The sequence below is a fragment of the Rhipicephalus sanguineus genome, unplaced genomic scaffold (genome assembly GCF_013339695.2).
Source record: "Rhipicephalus sanguineus isolate Rsan-2018 unplaced genomic scaffold, BIME_Rsan_1.4 Seq821, whole genome shotgun sequence".
NCBI classification, from domain to species: domain Eukaryota; kingdom Metazoa; phylum Arthropoda; class Arachnida; order Ixodida; family Ixodidae; genus Rhipicephalus; species Rhipicephalus sanguineus.
Window position 1 is genome coordinate 126,245 of NW_023616063.1, and position 13,757 is coordinate 140,001.

Below are 13,757 nucleotides of genomic sequence, written 5' to 3' on the forward strand. Positions count from 1 at the left end.
CTTGTCTATGGTTTTGTTTGTTCTGCATCCTTTGCAGTTACAATCACCGTATCGTTGTTTTTGCTTGCCAATCATGCTTTGTTGTGCGGCATGTAATTACAGTATTACATTATGCAACTGTTGCGAGTTGTGAAATGTTACTAACATTGTTTCTTTTTGTCCCTTGAAATTCAGACTCGGATGTGCGTTACTGTGTGCTTGCATCCCTGGATGAGAAGTTTGATGGCCACCTGGCCCAAGCAGAGAACCTCAGTGCCTTGTTCATCTCTCTGAATGATGAAGTTTTTGAGATTCGGGAGCTTGCCTTGTGCATTATTGGCCGGCTGAGCAGTCTGAACCCAGCGTACATCATGCCTCCTCTTAGGAAAGTGCTCATACAGGTATGCATTGACATTGCATTGCATTGCATTGTGTGGTCTTTTGGTGGCTTTTACCTGAATTCTCTCTCTTTACTGCTCACACCTTCACAACCTTAACAGTGTTCGATGCAGTGAGATTATAACACCTCTCAAATGCAACATAGCACATCATTCATGCCATGAGCCACAATTGGAATTTGAGGTGAAGATGATGCGACAGAGTAGCACCCAACTCTAATGGCAGCATTGACAACATGTGGCAATCTGTGCCATATTGTTGTGCATGCCTGGCTTGGCAAAACTTACTGGTGACATTCATGACCCAGAGCTGTGACATTATTTATTTATTTAAAAAGTCCTTACAGGCCTCGTAAGAGGAATTGGGTAAGGGGCATCACAATAATAAATGATCATACTTAATATCTAATACAGGGGTGAGACAGCTGCGCATATTGCGTATTTTTGATACAATTCGGTTTTCCTGCGCCAAGCTGCTCCAAACGCATAAAAATTGCAAACATTGCGCCAGAATGCTCCAAAACAGCCTCAAAAGCAAGAATTCTGATGCCCACGTGAGCTTCAGTGGGGAAAAGAGGCTGAGTGGACAACATGATTTTCCAAGCAGCACCAGGTATACCAAGAAAATAAGACTTTGCAGAACACTTAGACACACCCAAGCGTCTTTCTTCCAGTATGCACCTTTCTAATGAAGGCTCCCATGGTGCCGCCATAATCTCTTCTGGACTGTTCTAAATATGCGTGACCCTGCAGAAATGTGCTGCCGTACTCCGAGAGTACTGCTTCTACTCGCTAGGCTGTGTGTTCTGACGCTGCTGTCGCTTAGCAAAAACTACCGAGTGGCATGTGTAGCTGGGTTGACTCTCAGGTTCTTTGTTGCGCATAGTGTGTTCCTCCATTCGCTGCGGTGTTCGTGACGGCGCTGCTGTGTGTGGTCATTAACGCGTGTGCTTGTCGTGGGTGAGTACCTAGTTGTGTCAACGCGGCGTTAACTATCTTTCTGCATGTGACGCATCTCTGCAAGGCTCTAGTGCGTGGGTTCTCAAACTGGGTTCTGTGGAACCCAGGGGTTCTTTCTATGAAGGACATCTTAGGGTTCCGCATTCGGCCAGAACGAATGCAACCCGCTGCCGTTTTACCCCCCATTCGCATTTAATTAATTTATTTAGATGAGCAAATTTGCATTGCATTTTGCATTTAACAAAGCCATCGACACCAATGTTACTAGAACAAACTCAGTTTCAAAGCTCCGTATCTCCGCCAGCGGAGGAGGGTGGTCCGAACGGCGGTCACGAGAACTAGCGGCGCTGCAGTCCCGTCTTGCGCCACTATTGGCGCGTCGTCTGCTGCCACGGCGTAACGCGGCAGTCCACCGCGAAGTTTCTAGCGGCAACTTTCTTATTGTACCAGTGACAAAATCAAACATTATCATTCTTTCATTTGATGTTCGTGCATCTCATTTGCGGATTACTTAGGGGGATATGCATAAGGTCGTCTGTATGCATTGGCCCGCGTGCGTTGTTCATTGATTGGCTAAAAATCGATGTTCGGTCTATATTTGAACTGTCTACATTGCGCTTAACATCCAAGCATAGGAGTTTCTAAGCGAATGAGGGTTTTCAGCGTAATTTTTATAACTACCACCACAATTTTAGCCGCTGCCGTCTTATCTAGACAAAGAACAACCCAGCACGTTTGTAAAAACCTTTATAGTGTACAAAGAAGCGTACTTACTCAAGATACAAAAACGTTCTAGTAGAACAGTACTCATGTTGTCTACAATTTATTGAAAAAAAACTTTCTCGAAAAACATCACCAGTGCTTTGCAATGTTTACAAGACACGTTTTCGCGACGATTAAAGGGATACTGACCCAAAATCGGAAAATTTTAGAGAACTCTGTAAATGAAATCACAGTGTGCGATTACATCGAATAGATGTCGTCTCTGAGCAATTTTTTCAGCGGATAGTTGTATTTTCGATGTCACACCTTTCTATGTTGCATCCTTCTATGGTGCCTTAAACAATTCGAACAGATTGGCCGTAATATGAGCACCGAGCAGTTATTCGCGCGTACTTTGTCGCTAGCAGAGTCGTCAGTATTGACTCCTTCGCACAACTTCAGTTTTTCAACTTCACCGAGCAGATGTTCCATGCCCGCAGCACTTCTTACACTCTACGACAGCCGTTTGCGTTTCGTGCTGTAACTGCTCGTCAACTACAATTATCATTTGCACAAGTACGTCTCCATTCCCGAAGCAAAGTGTGGGATTGGGCTAGTTGGTATTCCATTATTAAACTGGTCAGCGCAAAAAATTTGACATGGTACATATATATAGAAAAGACGGGGACCAGCGCTGGTCCTCGTCCTTTCTGTGTATACTGCGTGTCAAATTTTTGTGCTGAGCAGTCCGTTCCAGGGCAGGCGAGTGTAAAATATTCCGCACATCTTCTTCGATACCTCGTCGCAAAATCTCTCGAAAATCCACTGCTTGGAAGGCATAGCGATAGTTGACAACTGATCGAATGTCAGTGTGATGCAACTCTCAGTCTCGGTAGAGTATATAGGTAATCGCCTGCCTATCGTTTTGCTGCTCTATTTCTGGCGGCTCCTCCAAACTGGGCACTGGGCTTTCGCGAGACGCCGTGCGTTTTGGGGGGGATTTACGCCCTGGTCCCAAACATTTTGGCTTTGAAATGTGGGGTAGAAGTGCTGGGAACAAGCGCGGCATAGCCCCGGGCGCGAGTTCCCACTTTCCACGCGGGATCAAAACTTCTTGTCCCACAACGACAACACGATAGTGCTTTACAATGTCGTCTTTCTCAAAATGAACGTCACAGACCTTGCATTTCGCAGTAAGCTTTCTATCTTTACGATGCAAAGCTTGAATGGCATAGGGTCTTTTTGAGGTCCGAAGAAGTGTCATGAAGCGAAAGTGTCGTGGAGTCGTTGCAGTAGCTGCTCTTGCAGCCCGGCGCAATGCAAGTCGGCATACCGCACTGTGAATCTGTTTGCCCTCATTACGCTGCGCACATTATGCACGTGTCTTCGCACAAGACGCTAAGCGTGGTCAAGAACAATCGCAAAAATGACGAGCTAACAAAGCGCAGACGTCGCTGCAACCCACGTGCGCTCGTAGATCGTCGGCGCCGATCACAACAAGCGCCAGCCGCGGGAGCTAGATGTGACTGCAGCGCCACTAGTTCTCACGACCGCCACGCGGTTTGCCTCTCCGGCGGAGCTTTTAAACTGAGTTTGTTCTAGTAACGTTGATCGACACTGCATCCGCACATCAGGTGTCTGCGGGTAGCGAGAGCCCCACATGGTAGCAGCACTAAAGACTCGTCGTCTAGTGTACGCCATGGAACTTGCACGATTTAACGGGCACCTCGGCGCTTTATTTGTAGCTCATGGTGTGTCGGTGATCATGTGGCACAGTTTTCATGCACGGTGATTTGCCACTGCTTGGTTTTGTAATCAAAGCGCACAGCGAGCACTTTGATATACGTAAGAGGAGTCGCTTTGTGCCGGCTGTGGGCTACACAAGCGTTTAGGCTTAGCTTTTTGACTGGGGTATTGGTCGACAGTCATTTCGCTGTGCGACAGGCATGCCTCCATTTTATGTGAAGATGTTGCTTACGCTGCGCGGTCCCTGAAGCATGCAGCGTATGGTTGGCAGGCACTTTATGCGAGTCGTGGAGTGGCGGGGGGGAGGGTGGGGAGGAGGAGACGAGTTGAGAGTTCTGCATCAATTTTCGATGGCCTTTGACATTAAAGAAAAGAAAACAGGCCAATGCGGGCAGTGGCAGTGCCTATACTGTGGTTGCCGAGACGTTTTTGACTGACTTCATGCTCAAGAAAAAGTTGTGGGTTCCGCGGCACTCTGGAAAGCTCCTTTGTGTTGTCGCCCAATAAAAGTGTACAGTATGCTTCAGGCACGTAGCCAGGATTTTTTTTTCGGGGGGGGGGGGGCAAGGCCTGATTGTTCGAAAGAAAGTCTTTCCATGGCAATGAGACGTCCCCCCTTTCTATCGACCACCAAAGAGGGGAGGCCACTACCTACACTCGCTCGCCCCCTCTTGGCTACGCATCTCAGCAACTTCTACTCGAAAGGATTCGTGCTGGAGCCAGCAAGGAAGAGAGGCAATGAGCTTTCCTTGTTTACAAACAAATTATTTAATAGCAATTATAAATGGCATATGCGCATGCTCTCCTCACACAACACACACTACACAAAATCATAACAAAGAAATACAACACTCGCGACGTAAAATGCAGAATACAGGAGGAGGATATCAATGATAATAAAATAACGTGATCAGCACAAGAGGGTAAAGATAATAATTAGTTAAACTGCGCAATGTCCCAATACGCTGCTTCCCGCTTCGCAAAGTTCGTGAAAATAGAAAGGGGTGTGGCTCATCTCACGACCCACGAAACACGAAACCTCTATAGAACGTTTTATAGAGGTTTATAGAGGTTTTAAACGTTTTAAAGACGTTTTATAGATGTTTTGTGTTTCGTGGGGAGTGAGTCCATGCCTCAGGCCTAGGGGCTCGTTCGGGTCGGTTCGAGTCGAGGCTCGAGAGTTGTCCTCCGGGTCAATGTCCAATTCGTCCGGAGGCCTTCCTAGGTCATTGCGGCGGACTTCTTCGTGCTCCAAGCACCTAGATGTTCATTTTTTTTTTCGGGACTTCGAGCGACCGAACTTTGTCGGCCAAAATCAACGTCCAACTATCTCGCGACTCTCTTGATCTCCTCTCTCTTTTCCTCCACTTGACCATGGTCCTGCGGTCGCTTTTCATAGGCCCTGACTCCGCCCCTCGGTGATGCCAAACCAATTGTCACTATTTACGCAACATATTTCATTGTCAATCAGCTTGTATCGGTCCGACGACCGCCCTCATAGCCCACAGCCACGCATGACCCTCTCCTGAGGCAAAGCAGAGCAAGAAAATGCACAAGCGCAAAACTTGGAGAGGGCAACTGGCAAACTTGCCGTAGATGCGGGGGCGTCCAGGAATTTCAACGCTCAAACAAAGCGTGCCGTCTCTTATGTCCAACGCGCAGTGTTCTGAGTGCTGTGCAGAAAAGCCACTGGCCGTCCCCATCACTCCCGTTTCCCCGGTGCCTGACGACCAGATGTCAAGGTCGTGTTTCAACGCTTGTAACAGGCATCTTCGGTACGGTTCCCCGTAGTTGTCGCTTCTCCTCCCTGAGTGCCGCAGGTGGTCATTCACGGAAGGTGCGATAATGAGCCTCGGGAGCAGTGGAGGTAGCGGCCCCGCTGACGGGATGGCTGGCCCGGCCCGTCACAGGGGCTATAGCAAAGTCGCATCAACAGAATCAACAATAGGCGCTCCGCTTTGCCCATGCCATAAAACTGAGGGGCGCGCACGGCACCTCGCATCCACAGTGACCGCTGCCCAAGGGCGCTGCCACCCGATCCTGGTGTTCGTGCGGTGGGCCCCACGAGGATCATTGACAGAAGCTTTCAAGAACCTCGCTGCGGAATGCAGTCTTCGTCGCCTCTGGCGGGAAGGGGAAGGGGTCTTCTTTTCTTCAAGACGGTGCATCCAGACAACGGGCCAAACCGCTCTTTTGGCCCGCGGCCTCGCCGTCACGTGACCCTTCACTTCCAGTTGGGGGAGTCCATAGCTGGGTCGGGGATCGGGAGGGCCAACAATGCTGAAAACATTTTCACGAACCACCCGTCCCCATCCTCGCTTGTGGGCCGTGTGCTTGGAGTGGTGGGGTGTCATCAAGACAGGTTTTTTTCTTCTTTTTTCGGTAGCCCCCCATCCTCGCTTGTGGGCCGTGTGCTTGGAGTGGTGGGGTGTCAACAAGACAGGTTTTTTTCTTCTTTTTTCGGTAGCCGAGTGCACTGGTAGCTCTTCGAACTTGCGGTTTCTCTTTCGAGACGCGCGCGCTGCATCATCTGCGGTTGGAACAGGACTCGGCCCGGGCTTTATTCCTCCCGTTTCGGACTGCACATGTGTATCGCGCAAGCGGACGGGCCACTCGTGTTCCTACTGTCACGTGACTCAGCCGCCCGTGGGTCGGTCCGTTGTCTGGATACGCCATTATAAGAGAATGGGTGTAAGCACTTTACGAGTCCTGGGGTCCGGTCAGCATAAGTTGGACGTCTTATTAGCAAAAAGAAAAAAAAGTTGCCCGGGAATATAGAAGGCTGGCCGAATTCCCCCCCCCGAAATTCCAGGCACGTAGGCAAATTCCAGGCACATAGGCAAGGGGGGTCCCCCCCCCTTGCCTATGTGCCTGGAACGGCGCTACTCTTGCAGTACCACACGCTCATGTTTGACGAGATAGTCAGGGCGGCGAGGTTTCTTGGCACCCGTGCCGCACTCTTGAAAGTGGTCCCGCATGAGGTGGCAGCGAACTGTGGTGCAGCACGCTTTTGTTGTCTGTTAAAAGCGTGCAGTACACTTGACGCTATGCCAACCGCGTGGCTGAGCAGATAGCTGAAGGCGCTTATTGTGATGTTCTCCTGACAAATAGTAACACTGACCTACAGGAAGCTCTGAATAAGCAAACGAAGCAGATGTACAAAAAGCTAAAGCAGTAATATGCTAAGTTATATCACTGATCTTAAACAGAGGCCTACTGCTATGTGACTACAATTTTTGTGTAATCACGATTTTTTTTTAATTTTATGATAAGTGTTATGCTTTTTCATTTTTCTTTTTTTCAAATGTTTGAGGTGAACCTGGTTCCAGAACCTTTTTTCAATTATTGCATATGTTTGTTACACGGGCTGATAGGTCTTGGGGTATGTAGAAAGGTAGTGTAGTTCATACTTGGTGATAATCTGTTAAAAGAACTTTCTCCAAAGGCTGTTTTAGTGATAGGTGTATTCTAAGCCAATTAAAATATGTACTTGTCTCCACAAGTTGCTAAAAATTGGTTTTTTCAAGCTCCTAAGACGACATGTTAAATGCCGCTAACTGCTCCAAATCAAGGTTCTTCTGCTCCAAAATCAAAATTTTACTGCTCCAAAAACTGCTCCCACTTCAGTTTCAGCCGTCTCACCCCTGGCAATATCATACAGGATGAAATGGCATAATGCATACACATGACTTCATGAACACATTAGAAGATTACATAACAATCATCGTAGAAGCAACATGATTACTAGAGTAAAAATGAAAGTGGTAGTTCAATGTATTATGCAAAAAAAAAAACAAAATAAAAAAACAAGAATAGAGATAATCATGAACCCATAAACAAGTAGGTTACATATAAATATATTGGAGTGGTGGCTTGCCAATTAGAGAAGAAGTCAAAAAGATATATTTCGTACATGAGTACGCAGCAAAAAAGTTAAAGAAATAAGAATACACGAATGAGTTAAAAGAAGTAACGTAACGCATAAACAAGAGAGCTAACAAAACACACATGACTAAAAGAAAACAAAGGTGATATATACTGTGATATATGCAGTGGAATGTGAATTGATGAGCTGGCGAAAGTTATCATGAATTTTTTCGGGGACAATGAAATGAGGAAGGGCATTTCAAAACTGAATGGCACGAAGAAATGCCGACCAATGGAATGACTTTCACAATTATAAACATTGTCACTCGTTTCAGAATTAAAAAAAAAGAATTATTTTTGATATCATGTTTGCCATGAATTTAACGCATCCGTGAACAACAGGACACTGGAGACTTTTGACTAGAGTCAACATTTATAAATATTGACTCCGGATAATTCACTTTTTTGGTTAATCGGCTAGGCCTACAAACAAATTAGGAATTAGGAATAGAATTGGGATGAACAAGTATTCTTGCTATATGTGGTGTTTTCAGCAATGTCATGCACCAAAGCCTCATCAAGCAAATGGCAAAAAAGGGCTGGTCAACTGTTTGGGAGTCATTCATCTACAGTGGAACAACTCTGTGCTTCTGTTATTGGGCCATTGCCTGTGACTCGCAAGCTGAACACATTCACAAGATCTATTGGACCTTTTTTTTTACTTTGAGCACCAATTTTCAAAGCGATTATATGTATGAAATACAGTACACTTTGATTTAACGGAACCTGAAGTGACCAGGAACATATGTTCAGTTTAGCAGGACAGTTTAGCAAGTTTCGTTCACTGAGAAACGAACAGGGGTGCAGAACTTGGGTATGAAACCAATCACATCAGAGGCAGTTGTTCTGCAGCAGTAGTTCTGTTGAAGAGATTTCTGCTTACTGAGAGTCATTGTAGTTTTAAAGGGCCCATGACATGGTCACCCAACAAATTGTGGTTTTAAGTGAGAAATGAAAGTAGAAGATCTATTGTGCCTGTACATGTATGAAGAATGGACTGTAAAAGAATATTTCATTGCAAAATGAGCCCTAGAAATCGCCGGTGTAAAACCCCACCCGCCGACGGCGACCGCCAGTTTGCCATAGTGTATGGGACGTCATGGGCTGCATGGAGCGAAGCCGTTGTCTTCTACCAAAGTTTCAGCCGCTGCAGATTGTTCAATTTCAGTGCCAAGCTGAAGAAAGCTGAAATAGCTCCATTGCACATGCAGCTGACCACGAAACAAAATCATTGGCCGGAATGCAGACGGTCGCAAAGAAAGCACCATGTTACGTCGCGGTTCGCGAGTGCACCAGTGTTGCCTGTCTCTCGGGCTGTTCGCATGTTTATAAAAAATATAAGTTAAGTGCTCGACCAAATATGCTAAAATTTTGCCAGCTTGTTTGTGAACTCACGAGGATTAACCCACATTCTCTCTGATCGAAAATTGGGTGTCATGGCCCCTTTAAGCGTTTTGTAGCCATATGGCATTCCACATTTCAGTGGTGAACAGTTTGTGACTATGCTGTGGAAATTAGTTCTTCAACACTGGGCCATCAAAGAGTGTGATGCTGTATCCAAGGATGTTTAAAAAAAACTTCTGGAGTGGAGGTCCCCTATACGCGCCCACGCGAGCGGGTGAAGCCTGGGAAATCGGTTGGCAGCCATTTTGCTCCGGGCAAGAGGCAGCGCAGCTTGAGCGCGGACAGCGTAATTGTGAGCTTCCGCGGGGGCGTTTCAGCGTGAGAACTGGATAGTTAGTGCCACTTATTTGGCCGAATTTTTTGTTGTCCTGCAGGATGAAGAAGGCAGTCTTTTACACCATTATACATGGGCTGAAGCGTGCCTGATAACACGTAGAATTCGCTTCAGCATTCCCGAAATGAAGCACATGGAGGAGTTAATAAGTGGTACATAAAATTTTATTCACCCCGGCTTTACACAACTTCAAAAGAAAAAAAAGAATATACAATGTGGTTTATACGTGAATCGATAAAGCAACAAATCCAAAATAACTTCAAAATGCATCATAATGCACACAGCCACGAAACTAACCGTATGAAACACGCGCCCTTAAAAACTAAACACAGCAAAAGAAAAGATACAAAAGCAAACTAGTTGACCAGTTTGCTGCAGCTCTGGTTTACGCATAATGCAGACAATCACGAAACTAACCATATGAAACACGCACCCTTAAAAAGTAAACACAGCAAAAAGAAGAGACACGAAAGCAGATTAATTGACTAGCTTGCTGCAGCTCTTGTTTACACTCGTCTATAAATTTTTAAAAAATAACAGTCCTTAATTGTCAGCCGCGTTCTTACTCCGCTCTGGGAGTTTTTAAATGCTAAGGCATTTCTTAGCGAACCTTTGGCACATTCAGCGTTTTATCTACGAATCTATCTACCTAGCCACCTACGCCGAGGTGCTCTCATGATCGCCTCCTTAACTTGGTGTAGACCAAGATCGGCATGGGAGGGTAAGAGGATTTGACGGATATGGCTGTCGTATCATGACATGAATAACAGGAAAATCCTGTCGCGTAGGTCGTCAAACCCTTTCCTCCAGACACGTGTGGCACATAGCCGTTTACCACTGGCCGTGGTGTACGGGTATGCGCCACATGTGATTGACAGTTTATATCTACCCAGGAACGGCGAAAACAGACATTGGTACTTTAAATGCGAGAGCGTTAAGAAAAACCGACATCGGGAGCATTGACCTGACGAATGGAAAGAATAAATATTAAGATCACAGTAGGAATGTAACCCAAGCATTCTGCGTGGCAATCAAGTATTCTACCACAGAGGTACGTCGGGTATATAGACTGGTTTGGAAAAAGAGCCTATGCAGTAATTTCGGTGCAACGTCAAGTGTGGTTGTGGTGCTGGCTATCTAATTTTGCAAGAAAGCAATGCACAGTACGTATGTACTCCTACGATACAGGCGTCATATCAGATTAACGTCTGCGGTTCCAGTGTTGGCTCCGCTTTTATAGCAGTGTAATAAACATTACATTTGTATTCCTCTGTTTCAGCAAGCTATATATTGAAGCATTGCTCGACCCAAAGGAATACATTAACGAAAGTTACGTATCATATCCACATGGTTGTACCATAATGTGCACTTAGTTTCGATAATACTGACCTATGTACTCTTACGTGAGGGGCTGGCGTTACGCTGCACCATAAGTTACCCTTTAAACGCCAGTGTTGTCGACGTGCCTGGTAAGCCCACGATGCGGACACAGCTACTACACTTACAAAAACACGTTGATCCACCTCGTAACACTTGGCTCAAAGCCATAAAATACAGCATAGAAGTACTCGCTGACTGCTTCGCATGAAACAGATTTCCACAACGCGTGGGATCTGCCGAATTTTCTTCCAGTTGATTTCTTTTGAAATGTGGTGAAGCCTGATTTTACAGCGAAAGCTGTTATCAGATCACAACGGCTGTGGGGTGGTTGTCCGTTGCCGCCGCCAGTGTCCGTAACTACTATCGCGAGAAATAAGAAAAATGAAATAAATAAAAATAAACAGGCTCATATGGGATTTGAACACCGGTCCTCTCCATGGGAGTCGAGTATTCTACCACAGAGCCACGCTAGTGACTGGAACTCCTTTGCAAAAACATCCTTACAGGCGTCATGTCGGGCAAGGAATTGCGTTAAATGCGTAATATAGCGTGTCAGAAGAGTAAAATAACCACCAGGCGTCACATAATGCTAATTGAGCAACGAGTGATCGGATCGTTAATTGCTTCAAATCCATTACAAAAGGCTCAGCCATAATTCTTCATCCAGCAACCACAGGCAGCATCAACAAAGTTCACATAATGCCTTACAGATGTGTAGCGGGTACCTCGCTTATCCGCAGACAGACGAATAATGGCATAGTGATTGCTTCCGTACTTCACAAAAATTATGATTTGCGGCGTAGTGGGTACCTTGCAAGTGTACTTGTATTAGTTCCCCCAAGAGAGTTTAGAACGGGATCTAGAAAGGCCGCTCTTCCAGCTTTCGCTGTGACTGTGCTGCGCGCAGGCCCGGCGTTTTTTATGTACAGCTTGGCAGTCTTCGACAAATTGTAAATGTGGTTATCGAGTGGATCGCAGTCCAAAAAATGATACATCCACAACACACGCTTGTCATCAAAAGAATGGAGAAATTTGCCATCTGTGGAACTTCCGCGTGGGCTCAAGCGACGACCCACACGTTTTCTGCCTGGAGCAATATGGCGGTCGTCGGCTTCAGCGGCGGCGCGCCGGCTCCACTCCAGAAGCTTTTTTTCAACCTCCTTGGCTGTATCTAACCAACAAGTCAACCCAATTCACTTCATAAAAATCATGCTTTGTAAAACCTATAACCATACAGCCCACTCTATAGGCCTTATGCAAAATCTGCTTCCATGTTCGCATGTGCGTATATGGAACGTACATATCAACACGCAGCGGATGATAAGAACTGCAGTGCCAACGTAATGCTGTGTGCCGTGTTGCACAAATAGAGGAAATCAGCATGCTGAAAAATTAAAAAGAAAAGGAGCTTGAAGGAAGCTTTACCTACATGTTGGTATATTTTCTCACTGCTGATGAGGAGCAGCACAGCGTTCCCGTGCTTCAGCTGCTGCTTCTGTCTAATGCCGTGTTCTTGGGAAATACGGTGTGTGACAGCATCGACGCACATTATCAAAGAACACTGTTTTGCGTCATGCAGGAATGATACACATTTTCTGCCGCATGCACAGACAAACCAGCTTCACATATGATGAGCTTTAAAGCCCCATTGGTGCTGCTCACACGTGCCTACATTGCTGGTGACATCTTTTGTTTGCTTATTTCTTACGACGGCACCTCTCCTGTGCTCTGTTTTCATTTTGTAAAGAATCTGACAGAGTTGGAGCATTCCGGTGTGGTTCGAAACAAGGAGCAGGCGGCCAAGATGCTGGGCCACCTCCTGTCCAATGCACCAGGGCTAATACGACCATACATGGAGCCCATTCTGGCTGTAAGTTTTTTCACTGTATGCTCACTGAGCGCACGGTTAAAAGAGATTCTACAATGCTTTTCAAGGACACTTCTTCAGGCTTTCTTGTCGCTAAAGAACCGCTCTCACGAAAACGTATCTTGCATGAATGGAATTACTAGGAACCAGCAGTCACACTTCTTGAGGAAAATAGGCACGAACTGAGAAATACGGGCACCTATGTTTGTCGGTTTGTGTTTTCACTTTGTCCTCGTCCTTTTAGCCGATGCAGTGACTTCATGCAATGACTTCATTTCATTTGACGGAATAAAATGACAACCGAAAAAGTGGCTGCATGTTTCTCACCACATGGCTCACTAGTGAGCAGCTTTCCTTGCCATTTTCATAAGGCGTCATAGGGGGCCCAATTGTAATTCTCAGGGACTTGGTGCAGGTGCTTATTCCAAAGCTCAAGGCTCCAGATCCAAACCCTGGGGTAGTCATATGTGTCCTGGCAGCAGTTGGAGAGCAGGCACAGGTGAGTTGGCCTCATTTATTCACAGACACTGTTAGTAAAGGTTTTCAAGCTGTATCTTGATTCCTCTTGTAAATATTTTAGCCCACGTAATGCGTCCGCACCTTGAGGTCTCCGTTAATTTTTTTTTTTTTTAGAAAAAAGGTGGGGATCATTACGTGAGTGAATGCAGTATAATGCAGGTTTCCACAGAACTGAATTGCTTGATCTTTCATGGAGTGTTCCAGTGGTAATAACAGAAGGCAATGGCTCTTTTATTCAGAGATGTGGCCTTGCTTCAGTTTAAAGGAGTACTGACACGATTTTGAAGTGCAGCAAAACGGACGTTTTTGGTTTCCTTGGCATGTAGTGTTAACGCTCTCCCCACACCGCATCCGGGAAACACGTATAAATATTTAAGTTTGATTTTAAAGTTTTCACCTCCCAGCATCTGCAAGGCAGCTTCGCCGCATGGAGAGCCCTATGACGTTTCAAGTCAGCTCACTTGGTTTGCGAAGTCTGGGTTCTGCATGCAGCTTAAATCACAGAAATCGCTGTCGGAGGCACTGGACGACAGTTCACTCA

At 46.0% G+C, this 13,757-nt stretch overlaps 1 protein-coding gene across 1 annotated transcript in view; it reads left to right on the forward strand.

Annotated features, from left to right (window-relative positions):
- LOC119378398 (serine/threonine-protein kinase mTOR) overlaps positions 1-13,200 on the forward strand; it is a gene marked incomplete at its 3' end in the record, with an annotated part of 39,974 nt that extends 26,774 nt beyond the window's left edge. Inside the window, 3 exon segments of the mRNA XM_037647556.2 lie at positions 175-380; positions 12,578-12,700; positions 13,113-13,200. Of these exon segments, the coding sequence (XP_037503484.1) occupies positions 175-380; positions 12,578-12,700; positions 13,113-13,200 (417 nt within the window).
- Between the last annotated feature and the right edge of the window lie 557 nt (positions 13,201-13,757).